Genomic DNA, 22,116 nt, shown 5'->3' with positions numbered 1-22,116 from the left:
TGAACAACAAGTGCCAGACATTTTAACAAAAACAATGCACTCTATACAGGTCCTTTAAAATCATGACGACCTGTATAATGTGTATGTGTGTGTGTGTGATTTCAATATTGCGTACCTTACCCTCTGACGCACGAGTCATGTGGAGCTTCTTATAGCAGGAGGAACTGTCCCCGGTGCTGAAACCAGAGAATCCTTGCACGCGCTCATGAGACAGAGATGCTAAAACCGCTCACAACTCACAACTAAAACAAATTGCAAAGGTAAGATTGATATCTTATAAAGTTCAACTTTGCTTATGCTGATGCTGCGCTTAGACAATACGTTATAAGGCTATTTGAGATGTTTTCAATTTGGACATTGAATGCAACCTGATGCATTTGCTCGAACCGCAGTGTTATTTGATAGTTAGAGCTATGGTGTTTAGCTTTGCTTCGTGGGTTTGCAGTAAAATAGACTCTTTAGATAACCAATTATGCCAAAGTGGAAAATAAATCGACGATCTGTACAAATTCATCACTATTTTCTGTTTCGCAGTCCTGCATGACAATATAAAATAGTTTTTATTGAAAACTTGATGTTACAGTTGCCTGTTATTATAACACACTAGACCGTCGTGGATATAGCCTATAGCGAGCATCCGTCCAAGGGTTACCAAGACAACGGGTTGTGTGACTCATTCTGGAGAACAGCAATTTGAAAACTAATGAGATTTACAGGCGAGCTGAATGCCCATGCTATTACTGGTCGGCAAACAGTCATTAGGGCGTTCAACAGATGCCATTTTCATTCTCAGCAACAAACAGAAAAAATCATTCAAGCAACAGGCAAAGACTGTTGACAGAAATCTTCTACAATAGAGATGGATTATAAAACAGCCTATCGCAGATAACTAGCAGATGAACTGCTACTATTAGAACACATGCTGTAGAAACAAATGTAGTTCATGAAACTACTTTGACTTTAGATAACATTCCAGACCCTGCAGTTTTGATTATATAAAAACATTTTCCTTTCGAAATAACATCCGGATGTCTGAAAGAGGATGATAAGAGGTTAACAGACCTGAGCAACATATAGGCTCACATAAGACAATATGTTGGAAATACCACAATTTTAAACAGTAAAAATGTGTTAAGGGTAATTCCAAAAGGTCCCTTATGATGTCTCTACTCGTGTCTTGTCCAGGTGAAACCATGCCGTCTGTACCCAAGCTCTTTACGGCATGGATGGCCTTCCTCCTCACCTTCATCCCGCTGCTCTTCGTCCTCATCCTCGGCTCCGCTGAAGTTCAGGGGGCGTCTGTTAGAGAACACAGACTGTCGGCCAGCGAGCCGGACCCACGCAGGGGGACCCCCTACATGCCCCCTAACGCCGACATGCTCAAAGCTTTGGAGTACATCGAGACCCTGCGCCAGCAGACCGGGGCGGCCCCTGAGGATGACAACCGCCACTCTCCGAACAACGTTGCAGACGTGAACACAGAAAAACTACGCTCGATGCTGAAACTAACCACTCCATCTCAAACCCAGAGAGAGCCTGGGCGAGCCCAAGATGGAGAGGAGGAGGAGGAAGAGGAGGATGAAGGAGAAGGCAATACAGAGGACAAGACCCAGGAGTGGCTAAAAGCTCTACTTAGTACCCTCGAACAGGGAGAAAAAAGTCCCAGACCGGCGCCGGAACGCAACACAGCAAGCCAAGTCTGGGCAGGAACTGTGCGGAGACCGGCAGAGTTGGAGGAGGATGGCAGCCAGGTAGAAGGCGGGGCTTATCCGTGGGAACGGCAGCAGCATGGCAGTAGCAAACCTCCCAGAAAGTACCCTCTGATGTTTGAAGATGAGGGAGAGGAGGAGGAGAGGCAGAGGAGCTCGGACCAGAGCCCCTTCAAACGCACCAATGAGAACGTGGAGGAGAAGTACACGCCCCAGAATTTGGCCACTCTGCAGTCTGTGTTCGAGGAACTTGGGAGGCTGGCCAATGGCAAGGCCGGACACAAAAGGCAAGCCTATGCTGAGGATGATGAAGATGAAGATAACACTGATGATGGCATGTTGAGGATGAGGAACCTGGACTATGATGAAGAGCCTGCAGAAGAGGACTGGGCACCTTTGGAGAAACAGATCAGGATGGAGGAGGAAGAGAGAGGCAACAGGAAAGAGTTTGACCGAGGCCTTGACGATGACGAGGATGTTGAGGAGGAGGAAGAGGAGGATGATGATGATGATGATGATGATGAAAGCAATTACCCGGCAAAGAGGTCAACACAGTCGGGCCCAGGAGAAGATCCAGATGACCTCACAAAGCTGGTGGACTACTACCTGTTAAAGGTGCTGGAGAAAACCGAGGAGGATCAACAGAAAAGAGAGCTCGAAGAGGAGGAGAAACGGGCTGTTAGAAGGGCGACTCAGTCCATCGACCCCGAGGCTATCTACCAGCTTATCAGAATCTCCCAGAATTTACAGATACCTCCAGATGATTTGTTGGATATGCTTAAGTCTGGAGAGGGCATTCAACAAGAACGAACCCCGCAAAGGAATCTACCAAAGACACACAAGCCCAACATTTTAGCCAAGGTTGAGGATAAGCTGAACTCTTACCAAAAGTATAAAAGCACCCCTGCGAATTACTTCAACAGACAGCTGCCTGAGGCCCAAGCAAGAGATATCACAGAAGACATAAACACAGATGACATTCTAAACATCCTCGGACTGGGAAGCCTGGGAAATCAGAAGGCGACCACTGTCAAACAACATAAAAGCTCCCCCGCGCCAGCTGCAAGGCAAGGAGACCGCACATTCTCTCATGCTGGCGTTCCCGAGAAAATAAAGGATGACTATGGCGATTCTGTTGACGAAGACGAGCTTGCAACATATTTAACAGGCCAAATGTTGGCGATGTATCCGGAGCCAATTAAAAGCAAAGCAAGCCCAAAGCGATCCTCTCAGTCTTTCTCACAGAAGGAGCAGCCCGCCCTTGGAACGTTCGAACAGGCGATACAGGACTTCTTTGACCATATGGACTCAGATAAAAGTAAATCTCAAAAAAGGCAGTCAGAAACCGAAGACATGGGAGGTGCAACTCAAACGCAACCGTTAGATGATGAGGCACTACTGAAAATTCTGAGCTTCTTAAACCCAGAAAGCGACGAGAGTGAAGATAAGGACCTTAATGCCAAATCTGTCGAAGGAATGTAGATGGTGTAGACGAAGTATGTAGATATATGGTACATATTATATTCTTTTGATGGGGAAGAATCATAATAAAGTATTTTGAAAACTAAAAACATGCAAGAGTGTATTCAGTAGATTTACAACAATTCCTGCTTGTGTAGCAAATTTCTTTAGACCTCTATGGACAGATGTAGCTTCAGGGCTGTGCCTATTAATGTTAGCAACTGGGGTTTGTGTTATATTCGATGTTTTTGATATAGGCTAGTTAACAAAACACTAGTTAATAGACCACTTTATAGTTCAAGTTTTCACCAGCCATTTCAATGCACATAATACAGCCAAACCTGTCAGATCCTTCAGATGCAGTATTGTGTTCTTAACTATATTTCTTACGTGTTTTCAGTAATGTGTGATGTTGAGATTAATAAAGCATTGACTTTATTTTTTCCTTACTGCGTAATGTTTCCTTTTTTAGAGAACATAAACCAAGTTGGAATCTGTTATGGAAATGAGCAGATTGTATTCTTAATATGGACCTGTTGGACAATCCTGTTAACAATTGGAAAAGTGAAAACAAAACACTATTGTAGGCTACGTATATATGCTAGGCTAGAATATTTATATAGGCTATTTTGTTTTGCATATTAGCATTATAGTATTGGTAATCTGTATTGTATTTTATTGCCTATTCCTATTTCATCTTTTACCTGCTGCAATGCCACAATTTTCCCTTGGATATATAACCAAGTACCATCTACTACTAACTGGTGTTTTAGCACCAGGCCCCACATTCATGGATTCCCTTTATCAACAACAGGTGGAGACAAACTAAAGCAAAAACATCGGTATGACTGTATTTACACTGATATTATGGTATTAAACCTATAGCATTCAGAGGACACTAATAAGTAAAATACTTTTAAATAAAAGCATTTGAAAAGGTAAGTTATCAACCCTGAGACATTTTACAAATGTAGTGAATGCAGAGGCAGTAATCAATTAAGTGTGAAAGACACTAAGATAATCAACTTTTCACAGGTATCGCACACAACAGAAGAATATAACAGAGATATCTCCTATTACAATTCTCGCAATACATTTTCCCCTGCACAGTAATTCTCTGAAAGTAACACACACTTGCTTGACACAAATAATCAAACAGATACAAATGTAAATTCAAAGTCAAATGTTTGTAGAAACAAATAGTATAAAGAACTGTGTCAAAGTATTCTGAATTCTCAATCTCAATATGTCTTAAATGTTCTTGTATGTCAGTATGTAGGCTTACTCATGTATTCCTCCATTGTCTGTGAAGAGACCAAGAGAGAATTCATTTACATCCAAATGTATTTCATCTACCTTCAAAACAACAGGAAATTACATGAAATAGCATGATAACAACAATATTGGCTTTTAGTAGTAGGCAGTAAGGGGCAAATGTTGTTATGAAACTACTTAGTTAAAGAATGTCAGTTCCAAACTACCTCCTGTTGGGAGTCGGCCTCCTCTATAGAGGTCCCTACAGCGTTTTTGGACGTTTCCAGGATCTCCCCTCCCATTAGGAACTCATCCAAGATGAAATAGGCCTTTTCAAAGTTAAATATGATATCCAACTCACACACCTGCAGGCAAGACCAAACACATAAAATGTCCTTATCAGTCAGAGCAGCAAAATAAATCATTAATTGACAAACACACATTGTGTAACAAACACCTCTTAAATTAAATGTACATTTTGAAAAGTGAATTTCTTGATATAAAGAACATTTTCTCAAGAAACGCTTGCAAGATGAGTGTGCTGAAAACAGGACTATGCAGTCCTATTTACATTTTACATTTAGCAGACGCTCTTATCCAGAGCGACTAACAGTAAGTACGGGGACATTCCCCCCGAGGAAAGTAGGGTGAAGTGCCTTGCCCAAGTCAAAATGACAATGTAATTTGGCTGGGAATCGAACCAGCAATCTGTGGATAACTAGCCCAATTCCCTAACCGCTCAGCCATCTGACTCCCCTTACACTTACATTACATCCCTATCACTCTTACATTGCCAAAATATTTATCCAGAAGCTCCACATATCGATGCAGCACCTCCAGGGTCAGCAGCTCATTGTCCTGGTCCTCCAGACCACAGCAGAAATAAAGACTGGCATACCTACAGAACACAGGAAGAGGTCAAACATAGTTTGTCAAAGTTAACTGACGAGGCGTATATTGGTGGTCCTTTATAATAAACCTATTTCTGTGGAACAAAAGAGGTTTAGACTATTTAGCCCCTAAACTGTGCCCCTGGCTTTGTGAGTTTACATTGTGTTTCACTTTCGTGTTTCATGGAAGTGAGTTGTGGTCATATGTTTGTTTGTGCGTATGTGTATGTTTGAGTGTGAGGATGAACGTGAGTTCCACCTGCTTCTCCTCACCTACCCATCCACCACTCTCCTCACCTACCCATCCACCACCCTCCTCACCTACCCATCCACCACTCTCCTCACCTACCCATCCACCACCCTCCTCACCTACCCATCCACCACCCTCCTCACCTACCCATCCACCACTCTCCTCACCTACCCATCCACCACCCTCCTCACCTACCCATCCACCACCCTCCTCACCTACCCATCCACCACTCTCCTCACCTACCCATCCACCACCCTCCTCACCTACCCATCCACCACTCTCCTCACCTACCCATCCACCACTCTCCTCACCTACCCATCCACCACCCTCCTCACCTACCCATCCACCACCCTCCTCACCTACCCATCCACCACTCTCCTCACCTACCCATCCACCACCCTCCTCACCTACCCATCCACCACTCTCCTCACCTACCCATCCACCACCTTCCTCGCCTACCCATCCACCACCCTCCTCACCTACCCTCCACCACCTTCTTCACCTACCCATCCACCACCCTCCTCACCTACCCATCCGCCACCCTCCTCACCTCTTGTAGACGATCTTGAGGTCCCTCCATTTGAGGAAGTTAGAAGAGCGTGGTGGGCGGGCCAGCACCATCAGGGTCATGTCTCTGATCACTTTCTTCTTCTCTCGATCCGGGAGCGGGGTGAACCACTTCTGCAGCCGCAACTTCCCCTGTCGGCTGAAGAGCAACAGGAAGTGCATCTGTTACGGGACAAGAATTAGGTAAAGTTGAGTCATAGGTTTACGATTTAGTACCATGTGATTATATAGAGTAGACCCTATTTGATATGAACACAGGCTAGATCATGGCAGATATAAATAGTATCTTATGGTGTGAATTATAGGATATTACTTTACAATTGGAGAGATGGTTATAACATGGCTGGCAGTGGTTAGGAACATATTGTCTTTAGAGCAACAGATAAAAACGTGCCCGACAAGTTTTTGGGTTTCATCTGGAGGGCCATGGTCTAAGTCTACAAACGTTGTAATTAACGTGCAGTTAATCAGTAACTAGAGAAATATGCACCGCTCACATAAACACAGAGGACATGAAGCCTTGCCCACTGCATACTCACACAAGTGGAACACAACTTACCTTATGTTAAAAATCAGCCAAAGACATAGCGTACTTACTGACACAATGGATCCACAACACGTTCTTAAAAGCAAACGAGTGTCATGATAAATGCTACTTTGTTCATGGATACACTATCGCCTTAACGAGGCCATTCATTCTCGGGAAAGATTTTCAGTGGTGCTCTTTGACCTGTACGTTTTTTTAATAATTTCACATTCGCACTCCAGATTATACCAACATTAGGATCTAAAACAGGTGGAGATGAAACTCCGTACACATAAATAGCCAAGGTGTGCAAACACCGCAGACTTTGTCACCTGTCTAATAAGAACAGATCCTTCCTCACCTATAGAACAGGTGTTAGGCTATTATAATAGCTTCTTAAGCATATGAATGCCACATCCTGAATAGTTACCGATTTCTATTCAAGAACTTACCATCTTTCCACTGCAGTTAGTGGACAGTTCTGTTGAATTTGAGAACAGTATATTGTTTTCTGTTATTTCTCGACTAAAACCGGTATCTTGGGATGAGACATCGCCGACACTCCCAGAATAGGCTACTGCGCGCAAAGTGGACAAACCACACCTTCTTCAGGAGCACCGCGCCCTGCTTTCATCAAACTGCTTCGGGATTGGCTGACACCTATCAGCTCGATCTGGGCAAGGTGCATAGAGAAATCTAGACCCTGCTCAATCAGTAATAAAATACAACTTTTTAATGTAATTGTGTTTGTAGAGTTGGGATGGATGTATATAATACTGTGAATGTATACTAAAATGTGAATATTATGGGAAGTAATTATTATAAAATGAATTAAAATGAGCATAGGATTTTTATAAATGTGTGATGTAGCCTATGTATTGTAACTGGGCACGAGATTACAATCGACAAACCAACAAATGCACATCGCTGAACTTGAATGAACCACAACAGTCCCCTCATTTGTTGCGGCTTGGTGACCCAAGGTGTCACCCGGTGCAATGTAAATTCAACACACGTGGTCTTGGTCCATGTTAAAATGGGAGCAGAACTCACAGTAACGGCCGAGAGGATTCCAGAGTTAACAATGTCTCTTTACCGAAACTCTGCCTGGTTTCTGAAAGGGCTGACTGAATTTACAAGGTAAGAAATACTTGGCAATTATTTTCCACTGTTGAGCTATGTTAGTTCTTCTCTGTAGATCCTAAAGACAACTTGTTGGGCTAACAACTATTAAATAAATAGTTTTGTCAGCTGTATTTAATGCCTTTTTTATATGTGCCAACTAATTGGATCCCAAAGTAATTTTGCTTCTCCTATTACATCCTTTTGTTTCCCCAAAATCCTACATTGTGTGTGTATGTATGTTTGTGATTGCATGTAAGTGCATGTGCTTACACATAACATAACATACACAAGTCATATGTACGAATTTGTGCCATATTTTTAAAGGCCTTATTTCATACAATGTCACAAATGCCTTAACATATGCCAATTTAAAGTCAATGTAAACCCTCAGAGAAAACAAGGAATATCTCTCTAGGATGGATAAAAACCATTCTCATTGGAGAATCATAGATTTCAGCAGAAGTGTGACATTTGAGTTGTGTTTCTATCCTTATCCATGATTTTTATGTTTATCGTATGTTTGTTCATGTTTATTTAGCAACAGTTCTGGATGTATCAGAGTTAGAATCCTCCTAATAAAATGCTTGGTAGATGGTTGCATGATGACTATCCTGCTTTTGACTGTTCATTTAATGTTTGAAATATGTATTACAGTAAGAAATTGATTTAAGATGTATCTCTATAGGAGGTTCTTGGTGCCATCTAAGGCCTTCAAGGTTAATCTATGCAATGCATGATGAACATCCCACTTTTGTCACATAAGGTTTACTCAATTAGTGGAATGACTAGCGGCCATAGAGAGCCATAAAACACAACAGCGAGATCTTTCTCAGATTGATAGGCCTTGCACAGGTCACATGGTTGTTGACTTGGAAACCTGCATCTGAAATTCTTGAGCCACCTAGCTGGGAGTTTGAGACATCACACTTTAGAAGAGCATATCTAGTAATGATCCACAATCCATGTCGAATTGCTCAAATCGACATGGATCAAATCTACAAAGAATACCCTTTCAAAAGAATTGACAATATTTCAGTCGGGTTTGGTTGAACTATTTGCCTTGGACTAGAAATTGTGCACCAGTCCCTAATCCCATCAATTGTAAATGAGACAAAATGTTTGTGATCGTCTCAGACGCTCTCACTGTCCTGAACAACAAAGCTTACCCTTCTAAAGAGGCGCTTTTGTCATTCCTTTCCTCGTTCCTTTGTTCAATGTCATCTTTTCTCCCAGAAAGCCATCTCTCTCTCTCCCTCTCTCTCCGTCTCTACCCGGCCTGACCCCGGCCCTCGCTAATGGCTCTCTGGGTGACACGACGAAACAGAGGCCGCATTTAGCCCAAAATAATCGTTCAGTGCGGCGCCGCCTTTCTCTCTTGTACCCCCCTGCTGTCATTGGTGAGAACCGTCGAACAATGCCAATCATTGAGGTGCTCAAAGACCCACACACAAGAGCTGCTCGGCTATGTCTCCCTCCGCCACACGCCGTCTGTCTGTCATTGGTTAAGAGATCATGCAAGGTGGCCCGTCTCTCCTTCTTACTGCTGAACACCAGGGCCCAGTTTACCAGACATGGGTTAAACCTAGTCCTGAAGCAAGAGGAAAATTCTACCAATGTTTTTAGTCTAGGACTAGGGTTAATCCATGTCAGGGAGACTGGCTGTAAGTGTGTGACGCTGTCCTGATGTGACAGCGTGGCCATCAGGTTCACCTCAAACACGTATGGGCCTTATATAAGCCCTGCAGTCAGTGCTTGGTTATTGACACACACACACACACACATCTAAGACCAATGTGTGTATGTGTTGCAGAAGCGCTTTCCTGACGGCAGCCAAGCGCTTTGTGGAGAAAGACATCGATGTGGCCCTGGCGGGCAGATCCTTCATGATCACAGGAGCGAACAGTGGCATAGGGAGAGCCACTGCCATGGCCATTGCCAAGAGAGGTATGCCACGCCTACGATGCTTCCAGACAAACAGAAAACACCAGGGGGGGGGGGGGGGGGCTGAGGGGAAGAGGTGGGATTTCAAATCAGGTGTGCATGGCTTTGAGCATTGGTATCCCAGTCATGCTAACAACAGATTTCATCATGGATCCATTCCCCTTAAAGAGTGAAAGCCAATATATCTATACAGGAACACTTGTACTGTGGATAGACTTCTGTGACCTGGTATAACCCCCCCCATGTCTTCACAGGTGGTACACTCCACATGGTGTGCAGGAACAAAGACAAGGCAGAGGAGGCTCGGGCTGACATCGTTAAGGAGACAGGAAACAAGGTGAGTTTAAAGGAGCCCAATGCCACACTGTAATGCGGCAAACCAGACTGCATCCGAACCAAACGATGAGTTATGTCTTCTCAGGAAGTATATGTTCACATTTTGGACCTGTCTGAGACCAGGAAGGTGTGGGAGTTTGCTGAGGCCTTTAAGAAAAAGTACAAAGCCCTCAATGTCCTGGTGAGTGATGGAAGATCTAGACCCCCCCCTCCCCCTCCTCACCCAAACGTGCTCTTCACTCTTGCCTAACTTCATGTGGGTTTTCTGTAGAATATCATGTGTTTTTTACGTCATGTGAGATTGATCTCCAATTTTGTGTCCGATTGATCCGTACAGATTAATAATGCTGGTTGTATAATGACCCAGAGGGAAGTCAATGCCGAGGGACTGGAAAAGAGCTTTGCCAGTAATGTTCTTGGTGAGTAGAAACCAGAGAGAAACACTAAAAACTGCTTTTAAAATCTATCGTATTGATTTCCCTGTTTCCCAACTCTCTTCTACATTTTTAGGAGTGTACATACTGACTAAGGCTCTGATTCCCTTACTGGAGAAGAGTGCTGAACCCAGAGTGGTAAGTTGGAAAGTCCAACCTAGCTTACTTTTTAAGATGTGTTACCCTATGTTGGAAATATCTCTGTCTCTGTCTTTCGCTTACTTTCTCTCCATTTCTCTCTCATCCACACGTTCTCTCTGTTCCTCACACACAGAAACACACACAGTCACGCAAACACAAAGATATCTCTTTAATATTAATGATCAATCAGCTTCAACTGACTGAACTACAACAACAACCCAACAACCTTTCACTCTTAATCATTATTTCATGCATCCTGTGCACCAAACACCAAGTTCCTCTTTCAACTTCCTAAACCCTCCCTCCCTCCCCCCCTCCCCCTCCCTCCCTCCCCCCCCCCACCCCTCCCCCCCTCCCCCTCCCTCCCTCCCTCCCTCCCTCCCTCCCTCCCTCCCTCCCTCCCTCCCTCCCTCCCTCCCTCCCTCCCTCCCTCCCTCCCTCCCTCCCTCCCTCCCTCCCTCTCCCTCCCTCCGTCCTTCCCTCTTCCTCCCTCCCTCCCTCAGGTTACAGTGTCCTCCGGGGGCATGCTCGTTCAGAAGCTGAGGTCAGGCAACCTGCAGTCGGAGAGGGGCCACTACGATGGCACCATGGTGTACGCCCAGAACAAGGTGTGGTCGCAGCTTTCTGATTCTGGGCACTGGTGGCCACTCACAGAGTTGAAAGGCACACATTGGTTTTGATAGCTGACGAGTAGAGGGGGATATACTGCTAGGTGTACACGATCACATGGCCTGGCATAGCTTGTTGGTTTGAGTGTGGATATTAAGGTTGAAACAGTACCAAAATGTTTGCGTGTCTGTGCATGTGTCTGCATGTTTGTGTTATAGAGGCAGCAGGTGGTGATGACAGAGCAATGGGCCAAAGCGCATACCAACATTCACTTCTCTGTGATGCACCCTGGTTGGGTGGACACCCCAGGTACTTTACAAATGGGTACACCATTATTATTGCTATCATTACTGTTACTATAATTACACCATTACTATTACTTTAAATACTCTTACTATAAGTCCTCTTACTATAATTGCTCTTACTAAAAGTAATGTAACTACAAATGTTCTTACTGTAATTATATTCAAATAAATGTTATTATTACAGTAAACTGTAATAATACAATTATGATAATTATTATTATGATGTGAAGATTAGAGAAGAGTTGCCAAACTGGATATCATCTGTTTATCATTTTCCAAAGCACACATAACCTGTGTATTTACTTTATTATTTCCCTCCCTCTCTCTCTCTCTCTCTCTCTCTCTCTCTCTCTCTCTCTCTCTCTCTCTCTCTCTCTCTCTCTCTCTCTCTCCCTCTCTCTCTCTCTCTCTCTCTCTCTCTCTCTCTCTCTCTCTCTCTCTCTCTCTCTCTCTCTCTCTCTCCCTGTGTGTGGTTCTAGCGGTGGCCAACGCCATGCCTGACTTCCATCGGTCCATGAAGGAGAGTTTGAGGGCCCCAGAGCAAGGGGCTGACACCGTGGTGTGGCTGGCCATCTCTGAGGCGGCTGTTGCAGGGCCCAGCGGGCGCTTCTTCCAGGGTAGGCCGGGTCCCTGTACACCCTTCAGTTGGTATTTCCAGGATTGAATGGACAGGGACACGTTCGTTGTTCGATTGTCTGAAGCCTTGGATGTTGGGAGTTTAAGAGGAGTGCGATGTTTCGCTCTCTTTCTCCAACCTCGCTGGATCTCTCTCTTTCTCTCCTCACTACGAGTTCTCCATCAGGGCTCCAGGAGAGAAACGAGGGCTCATTAAGACGGACAGTCTCATCAGCACAGTGGACCTCTCAGCGCAAAGAACTCATGGTGGCCGGAGGAAAAACAGACAAAGAGAGAGATGAGGGCAAATAGATATGATTAAGGGCGGGAGGGTGTTCAAGTCAGGTTGGATGGGTGTTTGGGTGTGGGTATGTGTGTGTTTGGAAGTGTGTGTGAGGGTATGAGTGGGATGAGAGCTGGCTCAGTACAGGGTTTGTCGGTGTAGTGAATCAAGGGGCTGTAGAGAGGCGTGCGCTGGCACAGCTGGAGTAGACAGCTCTCGGTACCAGACACTACCAGAGAGTACAGTGGACGCCAACGCGCGCACCCACACACACACACACACACACAGACACACGCGCGCACACAATGTGTGACCTCAGTGACCTTCCCCATAGAGAAGCATCACAGAAACTGCAAAAACAAACACCACACCTTTGTCTGTAAGCATGCTGTTTGGCCAAACAAATATTTGTCTTTCATCAGATAAACGGCAAATGAATGAATGTCAGGAACGGTATTTGTATACAGATACAGCCCACTGTTTTATACATTTTACAGTTGATCTGTTTTGAATGTGTGTGTGTGTGTGTGTGTGTGTGCATATGTGTGTGTGTGTGTGTGTCAGACCGGAAGATGGTGCCTGCCCACCTGCCCCTGGCCTGGACCCACAGCTCCCCCCTGGAGGAGCAGAAGTTCATGAGCGTGATGGAGGACCTGAGCAAGACCTTCCAACCCCACTGAGCTGCTCAATCCAGTCAACAGTCTCCCCAACACCCCCCCTTTTCACAAACACACACAAAAACACACACTTCTCCATCTCACTCTCGTTCTCTTTTTAACACATCTTGCTGTTTGTAAACAGCTATAGGCCCATTTTAGCGTTCATTATCTTAATATTATTAAAGAGTATTTTAATACATTATTAATCTTGTGTTACAGCCAATGAACAGTGTGATGGTGACACTGAAATGTCTCTGTCTTTCTGCTCAGAGGTCATGAGGTCAAACTGCTGATGGAGGAAGCACTTCTTAGAAAGTACACTACGCATTCAACTAAGCACTCACACTGACAGAACACTTGTATCCCGCCCTTCGCACAGTGACTTAATGGAAGCTGTCACTCAGATGGGAATCTGATTTGACCTAAGTCACGTCACTCACCCTATCCACCAATCACACGCAGTCACTGGCCAATTGGGCTCAATCTAACTTGCCTGGGTGGGCTGGTGTTGAATGTCTTTACTGCCAAGTTTCTTCGCTATGGCAACTGTATTGTTTTCCTCACAAATGATAATAGTAAAAATACAACTGTGAATAATGATGAGACAGGAGCTGACAACAGTAGGAGTCAGAGCGCATCTTCGATTGAGCCCGTTCTTGAGACGTGCTTCTCCATCAGTCCAACGTGCCCCTCAGACTAGAGACAGGGCCAACCTACAGTATGACCTGACATGTGCATTATGAGAACGGCGTATGTGTTTAACTACTGATAGTATGCTTAAGGGATTCATAATAAAAGCACTTCTATGGTTTGCTGTTACTTACTGTGACACACTGCAGTGTTATCTGGGAATCCAAGCTTGAATAAAAACACCTTGGTGAGAAATGCCTCCTAGTCTTTTTTTATTCTTGAATGTGATAACAAATTGAAAGAAAAAAACAAAACAGGCCATATTATCTTTATTAAGCTTTTATTTTATTCCTCCCTGTAAGCTGACATGAGCCACAGGGAGGCTAAAGTCAGTATTGTATTATCAACAAGGGTTCAGTTTAAAAATACAATTATTAGAGATATACAACATTGTGGACAGATTCTTTTACAGGGAGATATGACATGATGAAAACGAGGGAAACAAAGCTACAAACTCACATGGTGTGTGGTGTCTATATGAGACATCCCCAAAGTATAGTTACAAAACATCTTTGTTGGCTTCTAAAAACAAAACAAAAAACTAACCAAAATGTATGTGACCTAAAAATCTAAGCTGACATGGACGGAATAAGGTATAAATTCTTCAAGGGAGACAAGCCTGTTTGAGTTACCTACTTAATTCCAGATAAACAGATTATTCAACTCAATTGGAGGTTTCAGCAAGGGAAACTACACAGACCTCTTTTGGTTAATGGCTCCTCCTCATAGCGTAAACCCACAGTTTGTGATCAAAGAGAACTGGAACTTGGGATAAGATGATCATAAAAAAACTAACAAACAACTGAGCTCCTGATTGTTCTGTAGCAAAGCATGGCCAAGAACCCTGAAAATCCTTGATGGTGGTGTGTGTTGTGGTGTGTGGGGGTGGTGACGTGTGTTGTGTGAGGTGGTGTGTGGGGGTGGCGGGCGGGCGGGGTGGTGCCAGTACACTGCTTTCAATGTGACCATCCTGCCCCTGTCCTACACCAGACCAACACGCAGTATAAATCAACAGATACCATGAACACAAACGTCATAATTACAAATCCCTACAAATATAAACGCACACTACACGACCCAAACTGGAATGTGACTACTATCAGGAATTTCAGTTCAAGTTCTCTAAACTGAACTCTTTTTTTGTTTTTACCTTGAACAAGTGTGAGTCTATCCTATCATACGTTAACCAACATCGACACCCTTAAAGACGCCTATACCTTAAAGGAAACCAAATCAAAATGGTGTTAAAATGTGTCCTGGAAAACAAAACACCAAATGTGCATTCAGTGCAGGTGAGAGCCTTCCGGAAGCCATAACAGGGAGAGAGGAGGACGGAGAGATGGGAACGGTAGAGCACTAAGATTAATGAGTCAACCTTTAAAAAAAGAAGGTCGAGAAATGACCACCCCACCGACGACGCCCAAAAAATCAGTTAGAGACTGGAGTGAGTGTGTGCTTGAACAGTCGTGAGTTGAGCGTTTAGAAACATCTAGAAGGCTTAAGATCTTAAGGCCCCAGAGGAGAAAAAAAACCACACACACACACACAGCCTCATGTTCCAAAGCAAACAATGACTTCACCAGAAATACAGAGTATGACAATGTTTAGTGCTACATTTACAATTGAACATACCACCTCAATGACCAAGTGCCTGTCTAAGGAAGAAAACCCTCTTGAGCAAACCTGAATGCTTTTACAGGATACTCATAAAACTTGTCACAATAGGCAGCAGTGTGGCCCTATCCGTTCTACACATGCTGTCGTACAGACGCGGGGTGAGAGTGGACTAGTTGACAGTAAAAAAAAAAAAAAAAAACCTAAACAGCGTGGGCCGATGGCGGACACATCTGGCTCCGCCCTCTGACAAGAGTCTTCTGCGTTTGCCTCCCGAGACGAACACAAGATTTTAAGGCCGACTAGTGAAAGAGAGAACGAGAACGGGCGAGGGAGCGCAGAGCGAGTGCGAGCGCTCTCTCCCTCAGTGGGAGACGTATACGAGGGGACCACACCAAGCAGTGTGCGTGACACACACACACACGAGGGCATACGGACGTCGTGTCGCTACGTTACAGTGGCCAGGAAAGACTACGTCCAGCTAGTGTTTACTGAATGCTAAAAGATGGATGCTGCTGAGAGGAATGGTTTTGAGGGGAATGGTGGATTCGGGTCGCATTACCATTCCCACGTTGCAGTGCAGGAGAAAGAAGGGCTGACCAACTATGTTGAAAGAACCAAACACAAGCCAAACAAAGCAACTATCAATATCAATCTTCCCAATCAGTACTGTACAACAAACTTAGTCATACGTGTTCGTACATACAACCAGCCGCTCGCAAACTCACGTTGTGCTTAGAATAAGTTCAGCCAAATACACGCTGCAAATCAGAACTGAGACCCATTTAAATCACACATGCAGGCGCACGTACACACACATCATTGAAATTCAATGCACACACACACACACACACACACACACTACTTCTTCCATACGTCCAGATCGGGTTAAAAGAGCACAAGCAGAAGGGGAGGAGTCGGACAGATGAGAGGATAGTTTCCATGGCGACTGCAGTTCTCTGGTTTGAATGAGGGGGCGGAGTCTTGGGACCAACAGGGGGCAGGGGCCAGTCAGCGAGGAGTGAAACCCGTTGCTAAGCTGCAGCCAACCACCTGTGTCATATCCCAGATCTGTAGAAAAAGAAACCAACCGAAAAACAAACTAAGTCTAACAACACGGAAGTGGGAAACACTTTGCCGTCATTAAGTTACCCGGACAAAGGATGCCGACCATAACACAGACCCACATTCATCATGCAGAATTTGTGTGTGGTGGTGTTGTGTGTGTGTGATGTTTAACCAGTAAGGAGCGTGACCTTGACGATGCGGTCACTACCACAGGTCACCATCAGGCCTCGGGAAGGGTCCATGTCCATGTGGGAGATGTTGTGCTTGCCCTCGTGGAAGGTAGCCAGGGCTGTCCGACTAGAAGACACACACACACACACACAAACACACACACGCACAAGGAAGCACGTCATGAGAACAAGCGTTCCTTCCGCCGGATCGAGTGGAACGGATGCCAGGAGCGTTAAGGCAGCGACGCACCGGTGGAGCCATGGCAAGGACACCAGAACACGGAGGGAACTTCCTGTCTAACTACTCACTCTTCCTCCTTGATGGTGTCGAAGCAGGCGTCACACACCCGCACCTGGAACTCAAAGCCCATGACGGGGTAGGTGGAGCGCTTTCTGCTACACTTCCCACACACCGCCTTGCCGCATTTCCTGCAGTGGTGCTGCACACAACACACAGACGCACGCACACGCTTCAGGTTCCGTGTCAACCTCAGAGGGAACCATTGCATTTCTAGCCATCGCAGTAAGACTACAGATCCCAGCTGTCCGTACCTGCCGAAGCCCCATGGTCTTACTGTCCCACATCTGTTTGATGTTCCAGAAGAAAGGCTGCTCGCATTTCTGACACGAGTCACTCTCCAGCCACTGAGGAGCCTGGGAGGGGAAAGAATGCAAAGCAGTGTGTTCAAAATCGCTCGCAAAATTCCGGCCCACCAGTCCAACACCAGAGGGCAGCAGCGAGCGGCGCACGCCACGTAACCCAGGTCCACCACACGGGGACCCCGGGCGACACCTTCCCAGCTCTCGCCACTCGTCACGTCCTCCCTCGTCAGGGTGCGGCCACTTTGGAACCTCGATTTCCAGATGGCGTCGGGGCGCCAGCCCGTCGGCCGTCGAGAGAGGGCGGCGTGGTGCGCGGCGGCGGGCGGGCGGGGGCTTACCTCGTCTCGGTGCGTGTCCATGTTCCACACGGTGATGCCTCCGTCGGTCGAGCAGGACAGCAGCTGCCGGGTGACCTGCAGGTAACGCACCGCCTGCACGCGCTCGCTGCGGACGGAGAGGGACACCGCGTTGGGACGTGGCCGCGGTCATGGGAGGGGAGCGTGACGCGTGCCGGGAAGGGGGGCTCAGAGGGAGGAGGCACACGTCACGTGGGTCGACACGTGGGAAGGGGAAGAGCTCGCTGAAGTATGCTGAGCATATTGGTAATGCTTGGTATTGATTGTGCTAGCGTCGACGGCTGGCAGAGAGCAGAAGCCTTGCCGCGGAGACAAACGTAGGAGGAAGGAGGTCGGGAGAGCGACAAGGGTGTGGAACATACAGAAGGAGGGTGAGCACTGATAACTTTGGAAGATTGTTTGCCGTTCCAAAGGCTGCTAATAAAACTGGATTTATTTCCCTCTCATGCTCGACCTTTTGTCTTTGTGTAGACAACTCACCCACCCACACACAAAGCCAGCGGACTTACTGGTGTCCTAGCAGTAGTAGTGTGCGCCCCTTGCGCCCGCCGATGTCCCACATGATGACACTGTGGTCTGACGCCCCGGAAAACAGCAAACTCTGGACAGGATCCCACCACAGAGCTCCTATAGAACCTGCCACACACACACACACACACACACACACAGAGAGTAACGTGAGAGAGTGAGGAGTGAAATGGGAGTGAGACAGAGAGGTGAAAGAGAGGAGAAGTGCGAGATAAAGAGTGAGGGATGGGGTCATGTGATGGATGGAGGGTCATGTGATGGATGGAGGGTCATGTGATGGATGGAGGGTCATGTGATAGATGGAGGGTCATGTGATAGATGGAGGGTCATGTGATGGATGGAGGGTCATGTAATGGATGGAGGGTCATGTGATGGATGGAGGGTCATGTGATGGATGGAGGGTCATGTGATAGATGGAGGGTCATGTGATAGATGGAGGGTCATGTGATGGATGGAGGGTCATGTGATGGATGGAGGGTCATGTGATGGATGGAGGGTCATGTGATGGATGGAGGGTCATGTGATAGATGGAGGGTCATGTGATAGATGGAGGGTCATGTGATGGATGGAGGGTCATGTAATGGATGGAGGGTCATGTGATGGATGGAGGGTCATGTGATAGATGGAGGGTCATGTGATGGATGGAGGTTTTGCGTCGAGTCATGGGGAAACTAGCGGCACATCACAAGCAAACCTTGTGATGGAAGGAGAACCACAGCAGCACACAGTGCAAGCTGTGCGTCTCACACCGTCTGACACGATGGTAGCAGGACGGCACACCGCAGTTGGCCGTATAATAGAGACTGTACTGAGTGTTACCCTTTCAGAACGGATCAGCTGAATAACATTAAGCTGTGGGGTTTCCCTTCTCAGTATCTGCTGTGAGTGGATCGTAGAGGATACTCTCATCCAAAACGAACATTTCTTGCTTTAGTGACAATCTGACAATCATATCCTCTACTGTGTGTGTGTGTGCGCGGTGTTACCTTCATGGCCTTTCAGTGTGGTGATGGTAGAGTAGGACTGTCTGTCCAGTTTCAGAAGGGTGATCTGCCCTGAGTAATCCCCCACGAAGGCATGCTGCGTGGCGTTGTCATACCTGGACATGGAGGTCAAGGAAAGGCTGGAGGAGGAAGAACAAAGAAATGATGGAGGAAACACACACACTCACACACATGGAAGGATACTGCAGGCAGGAGGCCCAGGAGCCGAAGTAGTGTCGTCCCAGCATGGTGCCGCTCTGGGTGCACATCCAGCTGACGCTCTTGTCGTGTCCGGTGCTCACCACCCACTCACTCTCCAGAGAAAACACCAAGGCTGACACGCGATTCTGGTGGGCTGCACCACACACACACACACACATGCGCACGCACACGCAGAGAGAGAGAGAAAAAACACAAAATATTTGGGTACGGATAAGGCAAATATTCAGAAACATACAGAATTGCTAAATCCTTATTTTCTTCCATTGAATCGAGATTCAAAGGGAAGTCCTCAAGATTTAGAAGAAGGCTTCATTTGCCATCTAAAGGAGATTGAACATTGAAGATTTTTTCCTAGTTCTACAGAAGTAAGTAAGTCAGACTTTATTTATATAGCACTTTTCATTCAAGAATCGCAGCTCAAAGTGCTTTACATAAAATCAACAAAAACATATAACAAACCAAACTAGCTGCACTCTATCTGCGGTCTCTCAAATCCATCTTAGATCAGAGCTGTCACTTGCAGTTTCTAATAGAAGAAGAAGGCTTCATCTAGGTCAAGGATTCTGTCCCTAGAGAGGTTCACCCTCTTAATTCATCACTCAACCTCACTCTTCAAGTCTCAGCATAAAAAATACGATGAATCACTTGGAGCCATTTTGGATTCATTTAGTTGGAGGAGAAGAGTTGGAGCACATATCCTCCCAAAGCAAATGGAAACTTCTAGAGGGATATCTGGTTTTCTGGCTGTAATGTCTTCCAAAGCAGAATTTTCCACTGATGAGAGAAGAGACCAGGCTGAGTGTCTAGAGCGTTAGTCACAGTAGTGGTGGTGGTGGTGGTGGTGGGGGGGGGGGGGGAGGGTCAGAATCACCTAATATGCCAATTTGAGGGAGCATGTCATCTAGCGGGGGATTTGCCTAATCTTGGATGAGGTTTTCTTTGTGAGTGTGTCGGTTCTGGTGCTTCAGTGACATCAGCCTCTGCCTCCTGTACAGAGAAGAGCAATGCTTGCCAGTGCCGTGCTGGGAGTTAACCACACGATTTCTCACGGGACTGGGTGGGACCTCTCAAAACATGACGTCTCCACCAACACGCGTACCACACCACAATGACATCACTCAACACATTTTGACTTCGTCACAACTACCCTTGGCTACAGAAGGGCAGGAAAGGCCCTCCGATCTCACCTGGATATGTCTTGACAAGGTTCATCTTGTTGAAGTCTTCCGAGATGAGAAATTCCTGCAAATAGAACCAAAACAACAGCCAGTTCATTCTGGATGTTCTGCATTGCCCATTACATGTAGACATGTTGTTTGTCATTCACAACTGAACAAAAATGGGGTCAGTGACAACCCGTGTTACAAGTCTTCAGATTTAGCCTTTGGCTTTCTCAAAGATATCTTCTAATACGGATGTATTTTCATTGCAAGCTCATGTTACACTCACCACAATAGCACCGTTGTCCTGGCCGACAAAGATGCGTCTGCTGTCGTGGTGGTAGGACATGCAGGAGCATGGCGCTAGTACAGGCACACACACATACACATAAAAACAACTTTCAAATCCACTTTTTCAAAACAAGCTACTTCAGCTAAATGTTATACTTACAGGAGACGGTGTGATAAATGCTGGGCCAATACTGGCCACTGTCTCTCTTGAGCCATACCCGGATTGTTCTAGTGAAACAGGAAATGACATATTCATACTTCAACATGCCTTAGTAACGACTGAGGTGACAATAGAATGATATGGATAGGCTAATGGACGAGTCAGGAACTGTCCACATAGTCGTACCATTTAGTTATCATGACATAATAAATATAATTATTCACATTTATTGTGCCTGGTTATTCCGTCAGGATACTACATGTATTGAGCCTGGTTCATTAACAACCTTAACAGTTATTGGGTGAAAGAAGCATGAGCCCTAAAGTAGATTTTTTCGTCAAGTCGTAGGCTAGGTCCTTCCTTCCTACACTGAAGGAGCTTCCTCAAATTAGTAATGACGTTTCCTTACTTTCCTTACTTGACTGTCTGATATTAGAGTATTACCTCGATTCACATCCTTTAATATGTACAACTGTCTGGCATGCAGAAATGGCAGCTACTGTAGACGTGCACTCGCATACATTGCCCTGAGGACACTAATTCTTGTGAGCTGATTCCAGTCTGTGTTTTGCCACTCACTTGGGAACTCCTTATTGTTAGCTGGATAGCTAGTCTACAGTACCTGACACAGACAGGATTCAAGCCTTCTGTTCTGAGATTTACCAGTAACTAATGTTGTTTATTATTGATTGCGTTGGTAGCGTTAGCTAAGCCTATTATGCTAGGAAACGGGAATTATGTATTATTGTTTACGAATAAGGTAAAGATCACTTTAGACCTGTCGATTACATTTCCATGGAATGTTAGAAATTCGGCCAAAACAGCTACTAGCTGCTAGCCAGCTAGCTAGATGGCGTGCAACAACACAGACAGTGCTACCAGCCTGCTTACCTGTCCTCGCTAACCGTAATGACTCCGTCCTCTTTTGGAATCAAAACAGCAGCATTGACAGCATCTGAGTGTCCCTCGATTTTGTTAAGAAGAACTGGTCTTGATGTTTGGGGCCTTGAATGGATCTCCGCTGCCATGGCTTGACGTGTTTTCGTTGAGCTGTGTTTTTTTCCCTGTACACTTGCAAGGAAAACTCAGCTGACAGTTTTTAGCCAGCTAGAGCCCAGAGGCGCTGTCAAGGATTACCGTAATGTCTAAAATATTTTTATTTGTAA

The 22,116-nt window shown here is 45.7% G+C and overlaps 4 protein-coding genes across 5 annotated transcripts; 2 read left to right on the top strand and 2 right to left on the bottom strand.

Annotated features, from left to right (window-relative positions):
• The first annotated feature begins 224 nt into the window (after nucleotides 1-224).
• On the top strand, nucleotides 225-3,569 carry scg2a (secretogranin II a). 2 transcript variants are annotated; one of them, XM_084674532.1, is made up of 2 exons: nucleotides 225-260; nucleotides 1,186-3,569. In XM_084674532.1, exon 2 carries the CDS (start codon nucleotides 1,194-1,196, stop codon nucleotides 3,189-3,191), a length of 1,998 nt encoding a protein of 665 aa, XP_084530658.1. In that variant the 5' UTR covers nucleotides 225-260; nucleotides 1,186-1,193; the 3' UTR covers nucleotides 3,192-3,569. The 2 variants fall into 2 exon arrangements, with proteins under 2 accessions (XP_084530658.1, XP_084530657.1); XM_084674531.1 differs by lacking the exon at nucleotides 225-260 and adding an exon at nucleotides 675-1,052.
• A 229-nt stretch (nucleotides 3,570-3,798) lies between these two features.
• Nucleotides 3,799-7,229, bottom strand: ap1s3a (adaptor related protein complex 1 subunit sigma 3a). Its single transcript, XM_084673547.1, has 5 exons — nucleotides 7,110-7,229; nucleotides 6,115-6,293; nucleotides 5,214-5,322; nucleotides 4,652-4,789; nucleotides 3,799-4,474 (listed from the first exon to the last, which is right to left on the bottom strand). The coding sequence occupies exons 1-5, from the start codon at nucleotides 7,110-7,112 to the stop codon at nucleotides 4,439-4,441; spliced, it is 465 nt and encodes a 154-aa protein (XP_084529673.1). The 5' UTR covers nucleotides 7,113-7,229; the 3' UTR covers nucleotides 3,799-4,438.
• Nucleotides 7,230-7,663: 434 nt separating this feature from the next.
• Nucleotides 7,664-13,976, top strand: dhrs12la (dehydrogenase/reductase 12-like a). The gene is made up of 10 exons (XM_084673546.1): nucleotides 7,664-7,797; nucleotides 9,593-9,726; nucleotides 9,978-10,060; nucleotides 10,145-10,240; nucleotides 10,397-10,478; nucleotides 10,570-10,631; nucleotides 11,138-11,242; nucleotides 11,462-11,552; nucleotides 12,028-12,165; nucleotides 13,011-13,976. Exons 1-10 carry the CDS (start codon nucleotides 7,694-7,696, stop codon nucleotides 13,124-13,126), a joined length of 1,011 nt encoding a protein of 336 aa, XP_084529672.1. The 5' UTR covers nucleotides 7,664-7,693; the 3' UTR covers nucleotides 13,127-13,976.
• Nucleotides 13,977-14,058: 82 nt separating this feature from the next.
• Nucleotides 14,059-22,085, bottom strand: wdfy1 (WD repeat and FYVE domain containing 1). The gene is made up of 12 exons (XM_084673545.1): nucleotides 21,842-22,085; nucleotides 20,951-21,018; nucleotides 20,789-20,862; nucleotides 20,527-20,581; nucleotides 19,322-19,472; nucleotides 19,121-19,233; nucleotides 18,116-18,242; nucleotides 17,589-17,694; nucleotides 17,200-17,301; nucleotides 16,957-17,087; nucleotides 16,666-16,774; nucleotides 14,059-16,480 (listed from the first exon to the last, which is right to left on the bottom strand). The coding sequence occupies exons 1-12, from the start codon at nucleotides 21,976-21,978 to the stop codon at nucleotides 16,421-16,423; spliced, it is 1,233 nt and encodes a 410-aa protein (XP_084529671.1). The 5' UTR covers nucleotides 21,979-22,085; the 3' UTR covers nucleotides 14,059-16,420.
• Nucleotides 22,086-22,116: the final 31 nt, after the last annotated feature.

The sequence above is a fragment of the Hypomesus nipponensis genome, chromosome 15 (assembly GCF_054491055.1).
Source record: "Hypomesus nipponensis isolate SF chromosome 15, ASM5449105v1, whole genome shotgun sequence".
NCBI lineage: Eukaryota > Metazoa > Chordata > Actinopteri > Osmeriformes > Osmeridae > Hypomesus > Hypomesus nipponensis.
This window is presented reverse-complemented; position numbering and strand designations above follow the sequence as displayed.